General features: G+C 42.7%; 1 protein-coding gene across 1 annotated transcript in view; it reads right to left on the reverse strand.

Annotated features, from left to right (window-relative positions):
- The window catches only part of SVEP1 (sushi, von Willebrand factor type A, EGF and pentraxin domain containing 1), a 121,468-nt gene extending 107,289 nt beyond the window's left edge, over positions 1 to 14,179 (reverse strand). The window contains exons 1-2 of the mRNA XM_048503302.1: positions 13,424 to 14,179; positions 540 to 795 (exon numbers count right to left, since the gene is read on the reverse strand). Of these exons, the coding sequence (XP_048359259.1) occupies positions 540 to 795; positions 13,424 to 13,951 (784 nt within the window). The 5' untranslated portion in view covers positions 13,952 to 14,179. The remainder of the gene's footprint in view (positions 1 to 539; positions 796 to 13,423) is intronic.
- Between the last annotated feature and the right edge of the window lie 9,164 nt (positions 14,180 to 23,343).

The raw sequence follows: 23,343 nt of genomic DNA on the forward strand, positions 1-23,343 counted from the left end.
AAGATCAGAGAACTTCAGATGATAAGACTGAATGTGGACTAGGGCATTAACAAGAGTCATGGCTACATTTATTCATGGTAGCCTAACCTAGTTGGCCCAAGCTGACCTGATCTCAGAATCTAAGCAGGTTCATCTCTGGCTAGCACTTAGATGGGAGACCTCCAAGGATGGCTAGGACTGCAATGCAGAGACAGGCAGTGGCAAACCACCTCTAATAATCTCCTCCCCTGAAAACCCTATGAGGCCACCATAAATTGGTTGCCATTTGACAGCGCTTTCCATTAACATCCAGCATATTTAACTTCTTTACATTTGGACGGAACAATGTTATATACCAAGATACAAGGTTTTTCCCCCCCACAGATTTTTAGTTAATCAACTATTTATCAAGGCAATTTTCTAATTAAAAAGAATAATGAACTTTCTGTACTTTTTAAAAAGCAGTTATAGATGATTTATGGCAGCCACAAAAGTATTCTACAGAGAATCTGATGCATTTTGTTCAATCAGAAATTAAGCAGGAAAGAGAATCAGGTTACCTTCGTGAAGGGCTCTGCGTGCTAAAGCTTCAAACTCTGCAAAACTGTGGAGCAGGTAGCAGTGTTCCTCCTTTGGATGAGAAGCCATGTCATTCAGTTCTCGGATGTTGCCTTGCCATATCCCAAACGTGAAAATCTCCACTCCAAATTCACGCAAGGATGCTGCAATAGGCCTGGGATCTCCTCCATTGGAATAACCATCCGTAATGAGGAATATCACCTTGGTAGCATTTGCACGGGAATGAAGCAATATTTGCTACAAGAAGGAATTAAAATAACAATCTCTTTAGCCAAGAGGTAGTAAGTTAATGACCTGCTCATGGCCTTTTCAGCCTGGGTACACTGCTGGTGTTGTTTATCTTAACATGATTTTTGTGGGACCACCCAACAGTAACAGCTTAAGGTCAACAATGTGTTAGCAGACAGTGCGGTTATCAAGCCAGATGCTGACTCATATTTCATGTGCCTTAAAGTTCAGTATACAGATGCTATAAGTATGTCCACCAGTCAATACACGAAGCTGCTTTATACAGTTTATCCATCATTGTCAATATTGTCTATTCTGGCAGAGGCTTTCCAGTATCTTAGGCAGAGGTCTTTTGCATCACACCATCTACCACGTGATTTCCTAACTGGTGACCCCAGAGATTGAACTTGGGACCTTCTGAGTGCAAAACTGCCACTGAACCACAGTTCCATCTCTATCACAGAAACATTTTTTTCTTTAATTGTTCAAGCTGTTTGCTACAGTGCAAGAACTGAGTTTAGAAGGGAGTCAATCTGTTTTAAGATTACTTTTTCTTTAGGATCTTGTTCTCATCCTAATCGTTAGGGGGATGTCAATACCTGGCAGAGTCAGTTACCCATTAGACTTAATTTGCCTTATTTCGTAAAAGGGATTGCACAAATGTAAAATATCTTATCCAAATATATTTAAACTGCTGTTAGTAGCTTGGATTCCATTGAAAATTTCTGCCAACAGAAAGGACTTTTTAAAATTGATTTTCCCTTCCAAGGGACAGTATTCATAGGGTTCCAAGGAAGGAAGTCCCATTTCCATGATGGATATCCCTGTCATCAGTGGAGATTTACTACAGAATAAGCATTTGCATTTCCCCGATAAATTGTGGTAGCTTTTAATTACATTAGCCTATAAAACTAAACTATGCCTTGCTACACAACTGTTTGTTTTCCCCAACACTTAAACAATCTTATCAATCATTCTATATGTGACCACTCGTACTGGTAAATGTACACACAAAAGAGGCAAAGGGGATAATAGTTTTTCTTACCTGTTGCTTAAGAAAGCTTCTATCTTGCTGGCACTAATGTGCTCCAGTCTATTTCAAACATTTTTATTATCCTTCACAATTCTCCCTCTCCAAAACTAGCAAAAGCACATGTTCTAAGTTTCATCACATGCTATGAAACTACCCATGCAAACAGCATCCCACATCCATTGAATCCATCTGGTAAAACTATTGGTCCACAATCTGCCTTATTCTTATATTCCTCATTTCTGACTCCTACGTCATCAATCATGTGTTCCCCCTTTTTCTGCCTTTGATTTTCTTTCATCAAGGACTTGTCAGGAAAATGAAATGTTAGTTGTTAGTGATGGAGCATTCCAAAGAGAAGAAAAGACTAGATATTCTGAAAAGCATTACAAAGGGATCCATTTTAGAACAATTGTGGCCCATAGACATTTTACTGAACATATTAATTTTGTGATGAATTTTTTTTAATGCCGGACTTTCTCTGATAAATGAACAGCAATAAATAATGCCGGACTTTCTCTGATAAATGAACAGCAATAAATGAACAGAAGAAATCTATTTAATGAGTGCATCTAGCCCAGTATTCTACTTCTTATAACTGGGAAGAAAACATATTTCACAGCAGTTTTAGGATGAATATTCCCAACAAACGTTTGTCAGTAAAAGATGATTCTGAATCATGAAGCAAAGTTTGCAATCTCTTCCTCTGTGCTTCTAAAATATTCTTTTAGGTAAATAATAATTAATTAGCCATGCAATTAACTTTCTTAACATTTTGTAATTGATTAACCTGTCTGTTCAAAGTCTGCTTTTTCAGTAAATGTTTCTTTTAACTTCACTAGAAAAAGAACTCGACTCTTTTTCTTTCTCACACACTTTGTAAGATAACTCATTGCATTCCTTCCTGTGGCTCTTCCAGGAACAGTAATATGACTGCCCTTGTTTCCTCTATCATACAGAGTAATTGCATTTCCAAGGGGGAAAGAGATAAAACAGCTCAGTTGCTGTTCAAGGAACTTTAACAAGAGATTTATTGACAGACTAGTGCCAAGCATTCAAATATAAAGCATATTTTTAGAGCTAAAATGAATAACTGAGTTGGGGGGAACTTATCTGCCTCTTCAGTTGCAGTGAATTAAAGATAATTTTCATACCATTAGCATCTTCCAGAAACAACAGGATTATTTTATCAAATTTATTTATTTATTTATCAAATTAGGAGTGGTCACCTGTGGCTGACCATTTATGTCACTCAGTGATTTACTTATTACCCACCAAAAACTGTAAAGATCTCATGCATATTTCTAAGAACCACTTGAGAGTTTGTGTAACAAAATTATCCTAAAATTGGGAAAATTAAATAGATAGATAGTTTAATACGGCCAAAGGCCAGCAAAGACAAAACAAAACAACAGCACACATTCACAACAGCAAATTACAACAATTATTACAGCTAACCATTTACATGAATGTTTGGCTTTCAGCTCATCCCTGATTAAGTAGGCCCTTGCGTTTTTTATAAGCCAGTACTGAGAACTTTACTACCTGCTGGGAGAGATGGTTGCATCCTTGATATTTCCAACAACATTTTCCTAATCTCTTGGTCAGGATCCTTTGCAGTTATCAAGCTGTATTTGCACAAGCAGAGGAGTAAAATAAAGAGCTATCTTTCTGACTTATGCAGCGTACAGTAGTAACAAGATATGTATCCTTAGAATCAAAGCGTCCCCAGAGTTACAAACACATATTTCCTCAAATGCCAAAGGGGTTTTCTAAATCTACCTATAAACGCAGATGATGGAAATGCGTCAAACATTAACTCTAGAAAAGGCCCATCGACATTTGGCTATGGTAATATGTTGAATGTGAAAAGAGTGCCATTGCTGTACCACTACCAGATTTCCAATGGTCTATATAGAGGCAGGAAATGAGACATTATCATTTTGGTAGTCAATGTCGTCCAATCGTTGATATACCATCTTAAGAGCTAAGGGCAAAGTCCCATTCAAGCATCAGCATGAGGTCCTAGCCAACGAAATCTGTTTAAGCTTCCGGGATAATCTTCTCCGACCAGATTGGGTATGGTGATGTTGACAGAAATGCTATTAATAGGCCCTGGGGGTGTGGGTGGACTTTAATCCAATATTTGATCGCTCTCTTCCAGACTATAGTCTCCACTTTCGCTATTCCCGCTTCATGTCTCACTACAGTGTTGGGCGTGCATTTTGGTGTATTGAATAGAAGATCCTAAGGAATATTGTTGTTGCTAACTTTTCCCAGAGGTGTAAAAGTTGGATATCATTTGCCTAGTTGGGCTCCATATGTTAATTGTGAAATAGATTTTGCTGTGAACAATTTAACAGCAGCTGGAATATATCCTCCCTCCTGAGTGCAATAAAATCTCAGTATTGCTGGGGCGCGCTTTTGAGTGAATTGGATAAGGGATTGGATATGAGGTGTGGGTTTGCTGTTACATCTGAAGATTACCCCCAAGTATCTGAAGAATTTGACCTGATCAATTGGGTGCCCTACAATCGTCCATCTTTCCTTCTTGAGCCTGGCATTAAAATGCACTATTTTGGTTTTAGAATAATTCATTATTAGGTGTTCCTCAGCACATTTTTGAGTTATTGCGGTTAGGGCTCTCTTAATCCCTACTTTGGTTAGTGAGAGGCTGACAATATCGTCATATACATTAGAATGGGTAGTTTTTTCCCCTGAGAAAGTGTAGGAGCGTAGGCGTCCTTATCCTGCAAATCTATTATGAAGGAGTTGACATAAAGAAGTTGAATAGATGTGGTGCTAGAAGACGCCCTTACTTATACCCCCTTCTGTACTGGTATAGATAGTTGATTAGATGTCCCTCTTATTAATCACCCTTATACTCGCAAAGAGGTGTTCTCATGCAGTTAGATTATTATGTGCAATAAGCGTTTGTCAATATTGATTGTTTTATTAGTTTGGCCCATGAAGTGATCGCGTGGCACATTATCGAGAAGGCTGCCTTGAGATCGATAAAGGTTGCATATAGTGAGCCTCTTTGCAGGTTTAACATGTTTGTCAATCAGATGGTTTAGAATCAGAAGCGGTGGTCCATTGCTGATCGTCCCTTTCGAGGAAACCAGCCATGATGCCGTCTCCTAACAACTTTTCTCTCCTCGAGTATTACCAGAAACCTTGATGCTGGGTAGTTGGTATATATCTTACTTATAACGATGAAGTAAGCTGATCGGCCTGTAGTTGGCTGGGTCCGTGATTACCCCTTTTTTTAAATATAGGGTTATTATGGCTTCTGTTGGAATATAGCCTGTATTGTCTCAGTACGTGAAAAGTTCAGCTAGGATTACTTAGCCCGCCAGTCAATGTTGACTTTCAATAGCTCTGGGGATATATAGTCATTCCTGGGGGCTTTCCCAGATTTTTTAATTTAGGAAATCATAAGTCGCGACTTCTGCTTTGGTTACAGAGGGCCATGTAGGTGTGTTATCAATGAAGATATAATGTCCCAAAGAAGGCTGATGGTTTTGTAAAAAGTTTGGAAAAATGCTCCACCCAGACTGTTATTGTTATTGGATTAAGCTAGGCCCAATTTACTTAGATTATTATTCTGGCTTGTTAGTCTCCAAAGAGTGGCAGAATCATTCGATCTTACATATGATTAGAGATTGCCATTTTTTGTGCATTGAGATTTTTTTCTTATATTTTAGCATGGCCTTATAAGTGTTTTTCCCTTCCAGTACCAGTTCAATAATGGCACGGTAGTCACGCCCTCTTTAAACTGATGGAATGGTCTTAGCAGGTTTCTTTTGGCCATTCTACAGTCATGATCAAACCATTGTTTGTCAGCGGTCCCTTTTTGTTGACTGGTCTAATTGCTTTTGGACCCAGGAGGGGTTTAAGTATTTGCACAGTTCGTTCATAGGTCTCTCTAAAATGGCTTCAGGTCTCCCCTTCACACATATCTAATAGTACTTTATGATACAGCATTTTACCTATATCTAGAAATAAACCAGTTCACAAAATAACTGCTCATATCATCATTCCATTTCCTTCTCAGACTGTTCCGCTTCCACTGCCAGTTCCGGTATGCATAAATCCTAGATCTGTAGCCCGGAAACAGTGCGATATGTCTAAACCAAGGGTTAATGGAAAGTGGTGAAGCTTTCTGATCGTGACATAACTTCAAAATGGCTGATCATGCCCACTAATTCTTGTGACACCAAAAGGTAGTCAACAACTGAAGCTCTGTTGCCTGACCAGTAGGTAGAATTGGTGAGGTGTCACCTGGGTGGGTACCATTCAAGATTGCCAAATTAAACTTATGGGACAGCTGATGTAAAAGTAGCCCTGCAAAATTATAGCCTGCATCCAACGCTTTTCTTTGGTTGGTTAAAGGAAGTAGGCCCAACATCTTCTGGCACACAAGAATTAAATCTGTCCAGCAGCAAACTATCACATTGGCCCATTCTAGCGTTCAGGTCTCCCCCTATTATTAAGTAGGCCATAGGATAATTTTGTAGCCGGTATGCCATCCATCTCTTCCAGTTCTAACCATTTTCCTTTAGTCAGAGACCTAGATTGGGAGGGAGAAAGATATATGTTTGCACAAATTATATCAAAGTCTTTACAAGACAATAATGAGTACTACCGCCAAAGCCTTAGAACCAAGGAGTGGTAAATTTTTTTTGATGCTTAACTTCAAGCTTGTGGATACTCAGTATCCCCAAAACCTCCCTGAGGGTCTACCTCCTTTTGCACTCCCGGAGGCCTCAGATGTTATTACAGAGTAGTTTGGAAAAGAAAATGTGGCCATCATCCAAGTCTCCTGGAGGAAAATTATATCAAACAGTTTTAGATAGTGGGCAAAGTCCGCATCTGTGGCTTTGGCTTTCCAACCTGCGATATTCCAGGAGGCTATGTTAACTGATTGTCAATTTAGATTTTCTATGATGTCTAGGGCTCCTGATGGGTCTTGCAGAATGCAACCATTACGAAATGAAATCCTAGGTTCCTTTTCTAAGGACCTCCTACATGGAGTTAACGGAATACAATTAGGATTTGTTCGTATCAGTAGGCTAGCATCACTTGGGAAAATTAAATGAAGATGTGTGCATTTTCAAATGGGCAAATGAGACATTTCTTACAAAAGGACATTTAAGGAACACTAAGTCGAAAAAGTATAATACAGTAGAGTTTAAAAATAGAGGACAGTAGTATAATAGCTCAGAAGAATAAGAAAGGTAGCTGTTACACTGAAATGCAAGTTCCTACATTCTTTCCGGTAATGCTATTTTAACATAATAGAAGTCGTTTAGAATCCCCAGTAGGGCAGTATTATATTATCTCCAAGTTGTAATTTGTCTGCCAAAAAATACACAAAGCAAAATGCCTAGTTATACTAAATATTGAGAAAATAAATTACAGCTGACTGAATGAATGTATGGTATAATAAGCTATACTGAGGATGCCTATCGCCTTCCTCTTCAAGGATCAATGAATTATGTTGGAAAAGTATAGGTGTGAAAACAGTATAAAACCTTTTACATCATTATAAACACTTTTACACCATTTTCACACTGCTGTTTTTGGCCCATGCGGAATCTGCCTTAGCAACACCGAAGTGACAGGCAAGATGTTCTAAAGATACTGTAATACTATAACATTTTGTATATTATATTCAATTTTAAGTCATACTACCTTAAACAAGAATCCTAACACTGTTTGGCAAAAATCTGAGCTGCCTAACATGATTTTAGCAATATACCTCTGACTTTGACTAGAATCAAAGAGCTGATTCGTACATTATGGACGATGCAGGATGGGTCGGGGGTTCCCATCCTGTGTACAGTGCAACAGTGAGACCATGAGTTTCCCCAGTAGGTCAGTAATGCTCCCGGAACCTTTTATGGCCAGGAAAATCACACCTTCTCCACATATGCCTCATTCCCAGTCCAAATTGCGCAGCACTGATCCAGAAATTGAGGTGAACTTGGAACTCAGGTGTGTCATTGTTACATATTACACCCAGGGTACGTAATGTATCCAGTAAGAACCAACAGCAAAGAATTCTTGCTGCAGCATTATCTAAGAATATGTATTTACAAGTCAGCCCTGTTAACTTTAAAAAGACTAATTAGCATAGCCTTACTCATCTGAAATTTATGAAGCAAAATACATGTTTTAAAAATAAATGTATGTTCTAGCCCACTCGTCTAGCTATGGTGCCACCTGATGTTTTTCCTGATACCTATCTTCTTCTTCCCCAAAGAGTCTCTTCCCCAAAGAAAATGCCAGTCTTTACTTTCATCCACTTCGCTGGAGTATGAGGTGCTTCAGAAGAACATAAGATGCATTACTCTGCAAGGAGAGCCCATTCAAAAACAGCTGCCCCCATCACAGAAGGATGTTTGGTTTGCAACCATTTAAAATGTTACATCAGCATAAATCAAACATCAGCATAAATCAGCATACATCAGCATAACTAAAATGTTACATCAGAACCAGAGCCCTTTGGGGGTAGGGTGGTATAAAAACTTTAAAAAACTTCAAAAAAAACTTTAAAATAAATAAATAAAATAAAAAAGGAAGAGGACTGGTGCTTCTGTCACTTGAAACCCCAAGGATAATTATACCATTCTAAGGTCACTGACTTCAGTGTGTGTATGTAAAGTCAGCCTTGAGCCATCTCCCTGAACCCAACTTCTATCGTGATCGAACACAGGTCGCGAGCAAAGCTTTGACTCCAGTACTGCGGGTTTCCACATTGTGCCACAGGGCTACTACTATGTACTTAAAAGAGTGCAATTAATTCTTCTTGTGATTGCTCTGCCAATCCACTCTAGCAGCAGGCCATCCATCCTCTGTTATCACCCACCAGCAGCCCCCGCTCTGTCCCACCGATCCTCTTTGTCCAACACTGTTGGTTGTTGGGTAGAAACTCCAGGGCCAAAACTTCCTCATGAGCCCTGGAGAGGGGAGAGGCAGGATTTGAAGAGCAGGAGGCTTGAGACCCAGCAGCAAAGAGTGCCAGGGGAAGGAGGAAGAAAGCCAGGCTGCTGTTGCTGCTCAGTGGGTTGAGAGAAAGTGCAGCCGCACTCTGTACTGGAGTAAGGCTCCTAAACCGTCTGTGATTTACCTGCATGAAGAGAGGGGAGCTTTACATTTTGTTTTTAAACTGCAGTGCAGCTGTGCAAACGATTTCAATATACATAGCAAATACTCCAGCACTGCTGCTTACGAAAGTACTGCCTGGCACCTCTGCTAGTGGAAAGCGTTTGCCAGACCGTAATCTATATTTAGAGCTGTGGGGAACCACTGACTGACCAGTTTACAGCTGATTGCAGAAGGGTAATATCTTAGCAGCTGTAGTGTGGTAGTTTTGTTACTGTGCTCTGTTGGAAGTCATATTGGAAAGTGTAACTTTGTGTTAACATCTAAAAAAGTAAATGAGTGCAAGTAGGACAGAAATCGGGCAGCCAAATCCTAACCCTGAGGTGGCCGGGAATTGCGCCACTGATATATCACCATACCACCTCCAGAAGGCTTCCAGGCAGTGTTGGGAGGCAGCGAAAAAGGTGGGGGGAGAGCCCCAGCTGTCTGGAAGCCCTCCGTAGGGTTTAATGGACTTACACAACCTGAAAGGGTGGCATAAGTCCAAAGCCTCAGCTCCAACGTTCCTGGCCCTAAAGGCAGGGTGGAAGCTGAAGTCAGCTCCACCCACAGGAATTCCCTGTCCACCACACCCCCTCCACTAGCATCCAACCAGCTTTCAGCGTTCCACCATGGTAGTGCCCACTTCCGGGTTTCACTGATGCGGAAATGAGGAGTGCCTGGCCGCTGGTGCCTGTGCCCCTTCCACCAGCAGGGATGATCCTTATGCCAGCAGAGGGGGCAAACTGGCACAGCCCTGCACCACCTCCATCGGCCCATTCACCCCACCATAAGATTGGGCTGTCAATCATTCTGCCAGTGTGTTGATATAAGTGTTAATTCAGGGGTGCAAAGCTGCCTGTTCCTTAATAAGACCACTGGTCTAACGAGGTCAGTATTGTTCAGTATTTTAACTGCTACATAATCCTCTGAACTAAAATGCTAGCGATTGAACCTAGGACCACCTGTATACAAGACAGAGGCTCTGCCATGGAACCACAGCCTCACCTCTCCCATAATCATCATGGCATTAATGGTATCGGTACGTCATCCTCAAGCTTGGGAGTCAACCAAGCCCATTTGTTCCTAATTGACTTGCCAATTCTCTGTTCCTTGAATGCATCACCAAAAAACTTGGTAGTCCTCCCACAAGCCTTCTCCAACTTAATAAAGTAAGAGTGGACGACATGTTCAGCACTGATACCACCAAAAACATATAAAGATCCAGAAGAATACAGCTAATGTGCCTATTTCAGTTCCTGGGCTGCTTCCACATCAAGGTGTTTTCCACATGCTGATGCAGTTCTGTGTTAAATCACCTGAAGGAACAGAGGGTAATCTATTTTCTCTACACTGTTAACCAGAGGCGTAGTGCCAGTGGGGTGGGGTGGGGCATGACGTCCCAGGCGAAGCTGCGGAGGGGACGAGGCCAGGCTGCAGAGGGGGCGTGGCGAAGGGCATGGCATGGCATGGCGGGGGCTACTGCAGCACAGGCAGAGCCTCTGCTGTTAGCCAGGGTTTCCCTTTTACATGTGATGGACACTGAAGCCCTCTCCCAAACTGTGTTCTCACATGACAGAACTGTCCTCCACCCTGTTTCAATTTTTGTTTTATGTTCGGAAGCATGGGTAATGCTGCATAGGAATAACACACTATCTTTTAAAAAAACCAGTTTAAAAAACTCCCCATGTATTTGCAGCGGCAACTCCTCATCACCACCCCATCTAAAAAACAGCCTTAGGTATGAGGAATTCTCTTGTTCTTCAAAGAAACCTTCAAGAGTTTGAGTAATGCTGCACGAAAATAATGAAATAGCTTTTAAAATGCTTTTCTTTTAAAAACTAATTGTATTTGCAGGTACCTCCAAGAAATCCCCCCTCCCCCTTCCTCTCTGTCCAGAAGGTAAACTGGAAGCTTCTTTTCTGTTATGCTAATTGCTGCTATTTACAAGCACTTCATGAAAATCCTACAAATGAAGTTTCCCTTTCAGACCCAAGAGGGTGCTCCTGCTGACAGCACCCTGGCTGGAAAACACGACTTTTTCACAGGTTTGAAATAAATGAATCTGACCTTGGATGAACGAGCACCAGAGGGAACAGTATTTTCCACTCAAGTGTGTGAAAGTCTCACTTTTGATTTATCAAAAGGTGGCTTGGGAGGTTATGACTGTAAACAGAATGGTTACCACCACAGATAATAGTATACTGAGAAACACTCCTTTGCAATATCTCCTTTGCTACCTATCCAGTGAGACTCGACCACACAATGAAAATAGTATGCAAAGTCCTGTGTGATTTTGCAGCTGGGTGCAAGCTGAGTTGTGTCCATACATGGTTGAATATTGCATTACGATTGTGCTGTAGCAATCATTTGCAACTGCTTTGTCTCATTTGTAAATGAAAATGCAGTTGCAAATGGTTGCTATAGCACACTGATAGTGCAGTGTCCAGTGAAATGTGAATGCAGCCCAGAAATAGTTGTGTGTCACTTTCATCTGAGGCAGCGATTCCCAACCAGGGTTCCGTAGTACCCAGGGATGCCGTGAGCATGTCCAGGGGTACCGTGACAATGCTACCGGCCCCCCTCACTTTTGCGGTGTCTCCTGCCGGCACCAGCAAGGATATGGAGCTGGCCCAGGGGGCAAGGCCTGCTGCAAAGTCAGCAGTCACTTCCCACCCACCCCCCATGCTTCCCTTCACCTTGGGAGGGGAAGGTGGGGGTGGCAAGCAAGGGAACTGGGAGGGGAAAGTGGGGGGAGGATGGTGGGGTACCGTGAGATATGAAGAGTGAGGTCAAGGGTACCGTGACATCGAAAAGGTTGGAAAACACTGATCTGAGGTCTTGCTCGTAACTTCAGTATTCATAGTCATTGCATCAATTGCAAAGTGGTCAATAGCGCAGCTAGCTGCTCTAGCATCTATAACATGACCAGGCTGTCAGTTTGTATTACAGCTTTGAATTTAACTCAGACCAACAAAATGGTTTATAGTTAGCGGTGCTGGCTTGGCCCTTCGTTACTTAGTTAATTCATATATGTCCATATGCTTTATTGCTGTTTTTACAAGTGAAGTGTAACTGAAACTTTGCATGGCTAAAATATGTGGGATGTTCACAGGTAACATTCCTATTACAAATTTGTATGAATGTGTTTCTGGATCTCTCTTATCAAGGTAAAACCTATGCTGGCTAAAATATTCCTTTGATACTTAAAGGGCTTTTGGTCTACTTTATTTTGTCTATTTTAATTGGAGTAATGCTATTCATACCAAAGTGATACCGAAAGGGCACAAAAACACTATCTGAATGTAGATTATCAGACTGGCTTCAAGGACATCTCATTTAAACTTATCTGTCTTCCGCTTTCTATCCTGTTCTAACAATGGTCTCATATGACACATAAAGGTGCCATCCTTTAAACATGCCATACTTGATTTAAAGCAGGGCCATTACACTGTGGGGTGATTGTTCAAGTTCCTAGGATCTGGGAGACTCAGGTCCCACTCTAAAAACAAAGCCCATGAAGCGATATGGTAAGCCATAAAAAGTTCTTTCTGGGGCAGCCTGTTTTTTATTTGTTTGGTTTTTTTGAAGATAATTGACACTCTGCTTTTCTCCCAGAGGGCAGCCCAAAGTAGTTTATGGTTTACACCAACAAAGCAGTTCTCCCCACCTCCATTTATCCTTTAACTACTTTGTAATTAGAGTTGCCAATCTCCAGGAGGGGACTGGAGATTTTCCAAAATCAATCTCCAGATCAGTTCTCCTGGAGAAAATGGCTGCTTTGGAAGGCGGACTGAACTGCATTTGCACCCCCTGAAATCCCTCCCTGCCCTCCTTAAATTCCACACCCAAAAGCTCCAGGAATTTTCCCAACCCATGCCTGACAACTCTACCTGTGAGGCAGGTTAATCTGGAAGGCACTAACTGCCCTAAATTATCCAGCAAATCTCTGTGGCAGAGTGGAGAATCGAACCTGCCGTCCAAAACTGTAATCACAACACCACGCTGGCTCATCATACACACGTGCAAGGAATTCCTTTGCCCAACGACGGAAATGCACGTACGTACGCACCACCAACTTCCAAAAACTTGCACGAGTCCCCTCTCCTCCCGTCCCCCTTCCTTACTGACAGATGAGAAGAAAGGGATGAGTTCTGAAGCGCAGATTTGTGATTGCAAGTACCGATCCCAAAACCTCAGATTAATGAAAGCGGGATCAGTCCAACCAGTCCCACGTTATTCAACGGGGCCCACTCCCAGCAAAGCGTCTTTAGGATTGCATCCCCACCCATGCCACTCATACACCCCTCGCATGTTGCGCGGGATCACTGGTCAGCCACTAACACACTTAACCTGCGCGGATAAAGCCTTGCGCGCGATCGCGACCGACAACGCGCTGACCGCGCATCATCCCAAGCAAGTGCGGAAGGTGCGCGACCCGCGGCCGAAGCGACTCACCGCCGCCTGCTGGAAGGCGCCCTTGGTGTATGTGCCGCCGCCCCGGTAGCCGATGGCCGGGATCTCTCGGCCGAGCAGGGCACACTTGTGCTGCCGCGGCCGCGCGGGGGGCGAGATGTAGTCCACGCGCGGCACCACGTTGTGCTTGGAGGAGAAAGTGACGATGGCGACGCGCGTGGCCGCCGGCACCACGGGGAAGTCGGAGAGCAGCTTCTTGACGAAGCGCAGCTCGCTGCGGAAGTTGGCCGCCCCCACGCTCGACGACTCGTCCACCAGGAAGACCAGCTCCAGCCGCCCGCTCCGCTCCCGCAGCCGCCTCACCTGCCGCTTGAACAGCCGGCCCAGCTTGGCCACTTTGCCCTCCGCCGCGCCCGCGGGGAGACCAGGCGGCGGCGGCGGCTGCAGCAACAGCAGGGGCGGGAGGGCCGCCAAGGAGCTCCAGTTGAGGGGCCGGTAGAGGGCGGCCGACTGGGGAGGCGCCCAGCCCCACACGCCGCCCCACAGGAGCACGCTCAGCAGGGGCCACATCCCGCCAGGGCAGCCTCGTTGGCGCCCTTTCCCTGGTGGCACTTTTGGCGCGCACGTGGAGAAGGCGGAGGGGCTCCCCGTGCGCTCCCCTCGCAGTCAGCAAAGCGCCTCCTCTCCGCCGCCGCCAGACCCTCAAGTGCTCGTAGGGGAGGGAGGTGTGGTGATGGGGGTATAGCCGAGATAGGAGGGTCTCTCCTCCCCTCGCTCGCTCGCTCTCGGCTGAAGTTGCTGCTGTCACCACAGAGCCCCTCCGGGGTCTGCCGGCCTGTCAACATTCCCGACGTAAACACATCGGCACCGACGCTTCAGCGCTGATTGATCCCATATGTCTGGCAGGGCGCACCGGACGGGGAGAGGGAGGGGACCGAAGGGAAAGGGGGGGGGGTTCCACGGAGAGAGAGAGAGAGAGAGAGTGTGTGTGTGTGTGAAAGTGAGAGTCGATGGATGGATGGGTCGAGATACCAGGAGTGCCACAGTAATTGGAAACAGCAATACCGCACAGTGTGGAGGTGGACATCCAGCTTCTGCTTCCATTCCAATGTTTCCCGCCGCCCTTTTGTTTTCCCAGAACATCCGCAGCTCTACAAAATATAACAGATTTCCACTTTGAAAAGAATCAGGTTTGCAATTGAGGCTCCAATCCCGAAGAACACTTTCCTGAGAGTATTGCTGTTCCAAAGCACACCCACGTTTGCGAATTGGTGTCTGAGCCGACCTTAGCCAGGTCAAGAATTCCGCAATAATCTAATCTAACCGGATTCAAGCTCGGCTTCTTTCTTTGCTTGGAACAATGGGGCAATGCCAGCACTTAGTCCTGGCACAAAGAAGAAAATGCCTCTAAGGATCTGCAAAGTGCATTCCTCTCACCACAACCGACTTGTTCATATTTGGAGATCAGAGGACAGAGTTTCCAGTTGAGGTGTTGCTTCTAGAATCCTAAAATGTATATTTTTAAAAAAGGGTAGGAGATTCATGTTGACCTATTTGAGGATATTGTGCAAAACTCTGCCTTGTTTAAAAGAGCTTTTGAGTCTGGGTAAATTCAGTCACGAGCTTTTACTTCATTGTGTGTTCTAATTATTACAGTGTTGTTGCATGGTGGGTTCTTAAAAACAGCCTTGAGTATCTGCTGACAGTGGGACAACTGGTGTATAGGTATTTTATTTATTTATAGGCTACCTTTCTCACTGAGGCCCTTTCCGCACACGCAAAATAATGCATTTTCAAACCACTATCACAACTGTTTGCAAGTGGATTTTGCTATTCCGCACAGCTTCAAAGAGCACTGAAAGCAGTTTGAAAGTGCATTATTCTGCATGTGTGAAATGAGCCTGAGAGTCAAGACAGATTACACAATTTAAGAATGCAATCAGTAGGAGATCACATGTAATAAACAATGTAAAAGAACTAGGATTACAAAATCTGAACTTCCTTAGTTCCTTATGGGAAAATGTAATTGTAAAATTGACTAAAATTGACCATGGGAAACTGCCTTTTTCATTTATAGACATGAATATATATCCAGATATGCACCTGTCCTCATACAAACAAATATATTTCAAACAAAAACAGTAGTTATATCCTCACATGTCTATTCTAGTCATTCCTCTGGCAGGTTTTCAGGCTAATGCCAACAAAACCACATTGATCATGGTGGAATACTGTTTCTTCCTCAAAAAACAACCAAAAAATGGCAGCTCCCTAATGTAGCTTAATGGGTCTTTATTGTACTTACACACAACTATCATTCATTTCTACAGAGCTTGGACAGGAGAAATTCCCAGCTGATTTATTAGACAGACGAAACACATCCTACAACACCATTAAAACAGTTTTGCTGATTGCAACTCCATGATCTGCAATTCCCTGTTGTCAGAATATGACAAGCTAATACTGAGAACCATGAGCTAAAACGCAGCAGTTTATTTTAATCTCAGCAACCTCCTCACATGTCTGAAGCTGCAAATCTAGCAGACAATTATACATTAATCCCCCTCATACAGAGATTAATAAAAATTCATATTTTGCTGGGTGACAGCATTCCCATCCCGCTGATCCACCAGTCATTATACATTCAGTTGTTCCTCATTCGACCCAATACGACTGCATGTCAAAAGGTTGATAGCTCAGTAGGCCATGAGACAAAATCATAATTTATATGTATAGAATGATTATTAAGGCTAAAAGAAATTTATCTTTAACAAAAGATTAAATTTTAAAGCAGCATATGTGATTCGGAAGGATTAGAAAATGAACTTCTCAAAAGATTGACAAATTCAGCATCCTGAAGGGTTTTCTGAAACAATAAAAATGCCAAAATAGTTGAAATAGATTACATGATTTTTTTTTCCCCTCCCAGTTAGAATGTGTGTAAGAACTAGCCCTTTTCATCACTTCTATTTTGGACAAAAATTTTCTTGTGATTATCATTTAGTCAAGAGGCTCAAACTACATATGGCAGCTGCTGATCCATGCCATGAAACCAGATGGACTCTCTGTAATCACTGGGGTGTTGTGTGGCTTCCGGGCTGGATGGCTGTGTTCTAGTAGCATTTTCTCCTGAAGTTTTGCCTGCATCTGTGGCGGGCATCTTCTCTCTAATCACATAGAAAATCGAAGATGACTGTCATGTTTAAAAAGCAAATTCGATGTGTATATGGAAAGTGCTAAACCTGTCCTCACACACAGTACTCACACACAGATGCAAACCTCTTACTTCCCTGCAGTCAATGTCCCATTTAATCTTCCTGGGCTCTAATACTGTAAGCAGGGCTGGTTCCAGGTTCTGAAGGGTCTCTGGCAGAGAGGTCCCAGGAGGCTCTTCTCTTTTTCTGACCAGCACCAAGACCCTGCTGTTGTTATCCTTCCAGTCCACACACATTTCCATCTACCCGTGAGTCCTTCCTTTCTCTGCCCACTTATGAACCTTTCCACTGTCTGAGTATCCTTTCCATGATGGTGCTAGGTGGTGTGTGCAGATAGTAACATCACTATTGAAGTGCCATCATTGTATAGCATCTGCAAGTGCTTCCTTGGCCACATGTGGTTGGGGGGCTCTGCACCCTGCTAGAAATTGTAGGCTCAAGCAGCTGTCCCATCATAGAGTATGTTGACATTGGCCCTAACCACTAGTGAGCTGGAGTGGAAGAAATGGGATCAAGGAATGGGCCTGCAGATAAACAGCCAAAAGCAAAGGGTTCTTTTATTTTCAGCTGGTGTACTTGTAACCTCAGCTTGTGGGTTCTGTGGGGCAGAACCTGGAATGAGTTGCAAAGAACCAAATTTAAACAACAAAATGGTTTACTTTTCTTTACAATTAACACTTTTAAAACATCAACATTTAACGTTACAATTCAAGGTCCTGTTCAGGTTGCATTTCAAGTCCTTCTATTTACAGTCTACTGATATTGCCAAGTCCAAATCTTCTGTGCAAGTTGGCTGGCTCCTGAAGACTCCAAGGGCTTGATGAACAGGTTGCAACATGATGAAGGTCTCCAGGAGAACTCTCACCCATTACAACCACAAAAGAAAACCCTTAACAAGGTGTTAAGGGCTTACAGAAATCAAGGTCCGAGTCTGGTAGCCTTGTTCTGCAAAAGAGCTCTTTCAGCCTCTCTGCTGCTCCGAGTCTCCACCCCCTTACTGGGTCAACCCATTCTGGGCCAATCCATTCAGGGCATGGGGGTTACATACTCACCCACTACAGTTGCTGCTTGGTGTGTTAGGTCAAATGCAGGTTTGACACACAAGAGCACACAAGAGCAGCAGTGGCGTAGAGGTTAAGAGCAGGTGCGTTTGGAGGAACCAGGTTTGATTCCCTGCTCTGCTGCTTGAGCTGTGGAGGCTTATCTGGGGAATTCAGATTAGCCTGGGCACTCCCACACACGCCAGCTGGGTGACCTTGGGCTAGTCACAGTTCTTCGGACCTCTCTCAGCCCCACCTACCTCACAGGGTGCTTGTTGTGAGGGGGGAAGGGAAAGGAAATTGTAAGCCCCTTTGAGTCTCCTACAGGAGAGAAGGGGGGGATATAAATCCAAACTCTTCTTCTCTTCTACTGAGGTCTCAGGATGGCTTAGGCTCAGGGATGGTCCTTTCCCTTCCTCTCCCTACAACAGACACCTTGTGAGGTGGGTGATGCTGAGAGAGTTCCAGAGTTATGACTAGCAGGAATTTAGGAGTGGGGAAACAAATCCAGTTTACCAGATAAGATTGTACTGCTCATGTGGAGGAGTGAGGAATCAAGTCCGGTTCTCTTCCACGATGGGTTCAGAAAAATGTGGGGTATAAAAACCTTCTTTTCTTTTCCTGAGTAAATTATCCATTGAATATTTATTTCAAGCAACTTAAATGAAAAAAAAAAACTGCAAGCTTTTTCTACTTGTGATGGTCAATTAATTATTTTCATGCCCTCCATTAAAGCATACATTATTTGAAGCTCAATTAATTGTTCAGGAAAATATGAAATGTTTTTTTTTGTATTCTGAATTGCCAACGGTAGCACTGAGCTTATAATATCAATTTGTGCTAGGCTATAAAAATGGTGTTGAATCCATTTTGAAATAGTACCCTAGAGAAATTATATAGCATAATTCCTAAGATGCAAATGAGTTTGTGACTCATTTCTCCTACCATAAATTGCAAGGGATTGCTTTTCACATTGTCGTAGTTAGTGCCTACATATGGCAATTCCCATTAAAATTGTGCCATATGGCTTTTATTAACTGGGAGATTAAAAAAAAGAACTCACAAGGATCATGTTAAAACCTAAAAAGATTATTTTGGGGGACTTTTAAATGTATTGTGAATTTCGACATTTCTGAAACATTTTATTTCTGAAACATTTTCAGGGCTCTTAAAGGAAAAACAGTTTCTTCTGCTGCAGTGACCTCTTTGCTATTTGAGTTGTCAGAAGCACAGTGACATAACCCAGCCATCCTTAAACTGAAGAAGGGGGAATCGGTGAACTCACGCAAAGGCGTTTCTACAAACTGTTTACTTTTTCTGATATCCACTATTGAGATCCACTTGGAACTGAGTTTCTTAATGGTTTCAAATCTTATTTTAAAATTTCTGGAAACTTTGAGAGAAAAGCAGAGCTGAATTTATATGTAAGATGAAGCCACTATTTAATTTATTCCATTCACTAAATACAGTGCCTAAGGACTTGGAATGATTGCAAGAATTTGGAAACAGCTACGTTGAACCCCCATTTTACATAATACAATTAACATAGAGAAATAATAAAGGTGGGGGTAAATAAAGGACAAACAGAACAAAAATGTGCCTGCTCAGAAATAGATTAATATTAGATCATATTTTCTAGCCTCTTTTGAAATGTTTAGAAGATCACTGCAAGACATTGAATGGCCAATTTAGCGTGTCTCTTTGGCTTATCTTCATGACTGTAAGGCTGATGGTATACCAGCAAACTTTCTGCCATGTGGTAGCTCAAAAAAAAAAAAGGGGGGGGGGCTGGAGACACAATGCAATCCTAAACAGACTGGGTTTAGGTGTATGGTAGATTGCATGGGTAGTTCCTTAAGTTCCTTAACAGTATTATTGTGTTCCATAAAACTGTAGGTTAGCTTTGAACCAAGTGCCTGAAATTGCACTGATAGCATCTTCTGAACAGCACTCAGATTATGCACTGCTTCTCAGATACCCTGGGTAATATGGCTGCTTCACATTGGTCACCTATAAGGGGTCCTGATAGTTTAGGTCATGCAATATAGCAGCCTGTTTCCAAAAGTGGTGTTTAGAAAGTCCACAAGTTACCATATCTCTTAGATTGTGTGACCTCAGAACAATATTCAGATACTGCCTCTGAATATGGAGGTTCCATTTAGTTATCATTGCTTGCACAGCTGAACCAACCCTGGCACATAGAGGATTCACTGAAGAAAGATACTGACCGAGGTGAGTTTTTATACTGAGGGCTTCTGGATCACAGTTCAGGCTCCATAGAATATTATCCTTAGATGCAATTCCCTGTTTTGAGGGTCAGAGGGAAAAAGTTTTTTTTTTTAATGTGTGTGAAATCCTACAAACTCCACTATACACATGAGGGATTCTAACAAGCACATGGAAATCTATGGGAGTTGGGAACAGCTCTGTGTTAATCAGCATCGGAATACTTTGTGTTTTCTTGAAACCACTGAAAATGAAGAAAGAGGCAGGATATATTCAAGAAGTAATGAATAACAACATTGAGTACACTTATTTTCTAAGAATCTGACAGACATCCAGTCAGAATACAGATGGGTGATTTCACATATTGAACTGTAATGTTATCTACTAAGATGGAAACCATTTTCTGTAGTAGTTAGTGAGAGAGTCAGCAGTGCACAGTATAGTAAGTAGCACAGTAGGCAAGGTCTGGAAAGACTTTTGCAAACATCAACTCTGAAAGTTGCCTTGATTATCACCAAGCCTAGTCAGCTTCACAAAATTACTATGAGGATCAAGTGAAAAAAACAGTTTATGCTGGCTTCCTTCTTAGAAGAATGGTTTGGTGTGAAGAGAGAATGTGACACATTAATCAGAATTTTAAAAAATTTAAAACCAGGTCATGAATCAATGTTACCATGATTGCATATTCAGTACTGACTGTGAATTTCAATTTAGCATAACTCTCAATTTTCTAAAATGTCAGCTTTACTGAGTAATACCTGGGTGCGTTTTCATTTAATGAATCTGCCAGAATAGTGATATTATTATATCACTTTCCTATTGAATCAAGAGTATCAAATATTTTAATAAGCAAAACCAATAAATAAAAATAGATTTTTTATTGCTCACATGGATGAAGAATGGTGAAATATTATGTTAAATTGTGCTATTTGTTATATTATGAGCTCCTTTGGCCTTGAAGCTGTGTCTCTATGAAAAGGTTTTATGAAAAAATGTGTTTGGAATTTAAGGGCAAAGTAATATATAAGGCCATGATGTTCTCCACAGCTGCATAGCTGCATTTTGGTCACCATTCCCAGTGAGACTTCTATGTGGGCCTGATTTACTCCATTATAAACCACATTTGCATCCTACATTTCTTCCAACAGGGAGCCCAAACCTGCACATACAAAATTTCCTAGAGGCCTCCCATTGAGGCAATTGCCAGATCTAGCCCTGCTTGCAGTGCAATCCAGATTGGGAGTGGGGGCGAGCAGAGGCGACCAGAGGTGGCACTGTGAAGGTGGTGCTGCTCCACCTCCATTGCGGCTTTGGGTGATGTGGAAAGGAGGGAAAGTTTAAATTTCTCTGACTACTTGAATCATCTCGTAGGACAAACGGTGAAAATCTGCAAGACCAGGGGCCAGTGTTTCCAGTTTGGGGCACCGGTGGAAGTTGACTAATGTCAGCTCCACCTAGTGGTGGGTTTAAAATAATTAAACAACCTGTTCCGGGGGTGGGAATTCAAATAATCTAACAACTGATCGTTTACCGGCACGATTTTAACAACTGATTCTGCCGAAGTGGTGCGAATCTGCTGAATCCCACCACTGGCTCCACCCCTAAGAACATCCACACACCCACACTGCCCCAGATTTCTGAGTTTCGCCACTGCAGAGTTGAAGAGCAGCCCACCTGTGCCTCTACCCCCCTCTGATGGATGTTGATTCAGTAGTATATCAATTAATGCCTTTTTAAGGCAAAGGGTATGATCAATATCAAGAAGTTAAAGTACTTTTGGAGCTGAATGATTTGAGGGAAACATGCTGTCTGAAAAGGCAGTTTCTAGAGGTATAATAAGGCAAGAAAGAAACCCTATTCCTTCACTAGAGGGTGTCATGAGGAGTGTCGAAGCACAGGGGTGGAAACCTCAGAAATACGTTAAGATTGCAACTGTTCAGTGGCTTAAAGGATCTAACATGAGTGCTGGCCATGATGTTACTAGCCCATGGCAGAAGCATAGCCACTCTTCACACAATGCTGAGATAGCAGACTCCATGCTTCTACCATCACTTCACTATGGGCCCTCTGTTCCCTTTATCTTGATAGCCATTTAGTCATGGCTGACTTCATAGGTTCAGATAACCACTTATATTTCATTTATCTCACACTTTTCTTCACAATGAGAACCCAAAGCAGCTTACTTTTTTTTTCTCTCCTCCATTTTTTACCCTCAGCCCTGAGAGTTGGGTTGGCCTGAGCATATGAGATTAGCCCAATGTCAGCATGCTTCCAAGACAGAGTGGGATCTCCCAGATCCTAGCCCAGGGGTCTGCAACCTGTGGCTCCGGAGCTGCCTGTGTCTCTTTCAGCCTTATACTCTTTACAGCCTCATACAGCCTTATATTTCAGCCTTATTCAGCCTGGAGGTCAAAGGATAGCATGGGCGTGTCTCTCCAGCCCTTTAGAGCAGCGCTGGAAGGAAAGGTGAGTGGAGGGACTGAACCGGAGGCGGCTCTGTGCGGAGCCACCTCTCCTGCTCAGTAGATCTTCAAGGCCGTGGAAGACGGGTCCAAATGGCTCTTTGGGTGGTAAAGGTTGCTTGCCCCTGTCCTAGTCTGACCACTGCCCCAAATTGGGTCTCAAAATCACCTTACAACATGTTCTCACCTCCTCTGTTCAATGCTCACCACAATACTGTAAGATAGGGTAAGCTTAGAAAGACTGGTCTAAGATCACCCAGTGAGCTTCCATGGCAGACTGGAGATTCGAACCTGGGTCTCCTAAAAACTAGCCTAGCCCTTTAACTACTATACCACACTGGCTCTCTAACCTCTTTACAAATCACGATTGGTACAGGGATTATTATCAGTATTCATTACTGTAAAATAAATCCCCATCACAATGCAATTCATCCAATTCTCACTGATGACCTCATTACCTTATACTATAGTCTTATTACTGTGTAAAGTTGCAGCTTCCCCCCCCCCCCCTCCCCATTCACTTCTTCTGGACCAAGGAAAGAGAACTGCTCTGTCTTTAACTTTGAGCAAATGGTTGTGTTGGACTGAGCAGGGGGAAAAAACTCAAAGAAAAGTATCTGTCATTGTGCCTTTGTTTTTCATCTATTTAAAACTTACCACACTGATTCATACTTGCACCCCGAGGCTGCTTCTTAAAGCCAAAACACACGCTAGGCATTTTAGGCACACCATGTGTAGCTTGGCCCTTGAACCTGAAGGAACCATTGTATTATTCCTTGCGTGTTACAAATAGGCCACCTAAGTGAGCTCTGTTTAAAACACGGTCTATTTTCTTGTCTCCTCTCTTCAGATTTATCTTATGTTTCTTTTACAAAATTACTTAGCAAAAGAACATATTTTTCTGCCTAGCGTGCAGCTGCTTTGGCTTTCTTTGTTGTTGCTATGTTGTCTGTTTGGTGTCTGGTTTCTGGTGCACGTTGCCAGGGCAAGGGTTTCTTCGTTACTACTATCACTTGAGT

The sequence above is a fragment of the Sphaerodactylus townsendi genome, linkage group LG07 (assembly GCF_021028975.2).
Source record: "Sphaerodactylus townsendi isolate TG3544 linkage group LG07, MPM_Stown_v2.3, whole genome shotgun sequence".
In the NCBI taxonomy this organism is placed as follows: Eukaryota; Metazoa; Chordata; class Lepidosauria; order Squamata; family Sphaerodactylidae; genus Sphaerodactylus; species Sphaerodactylus townsendi.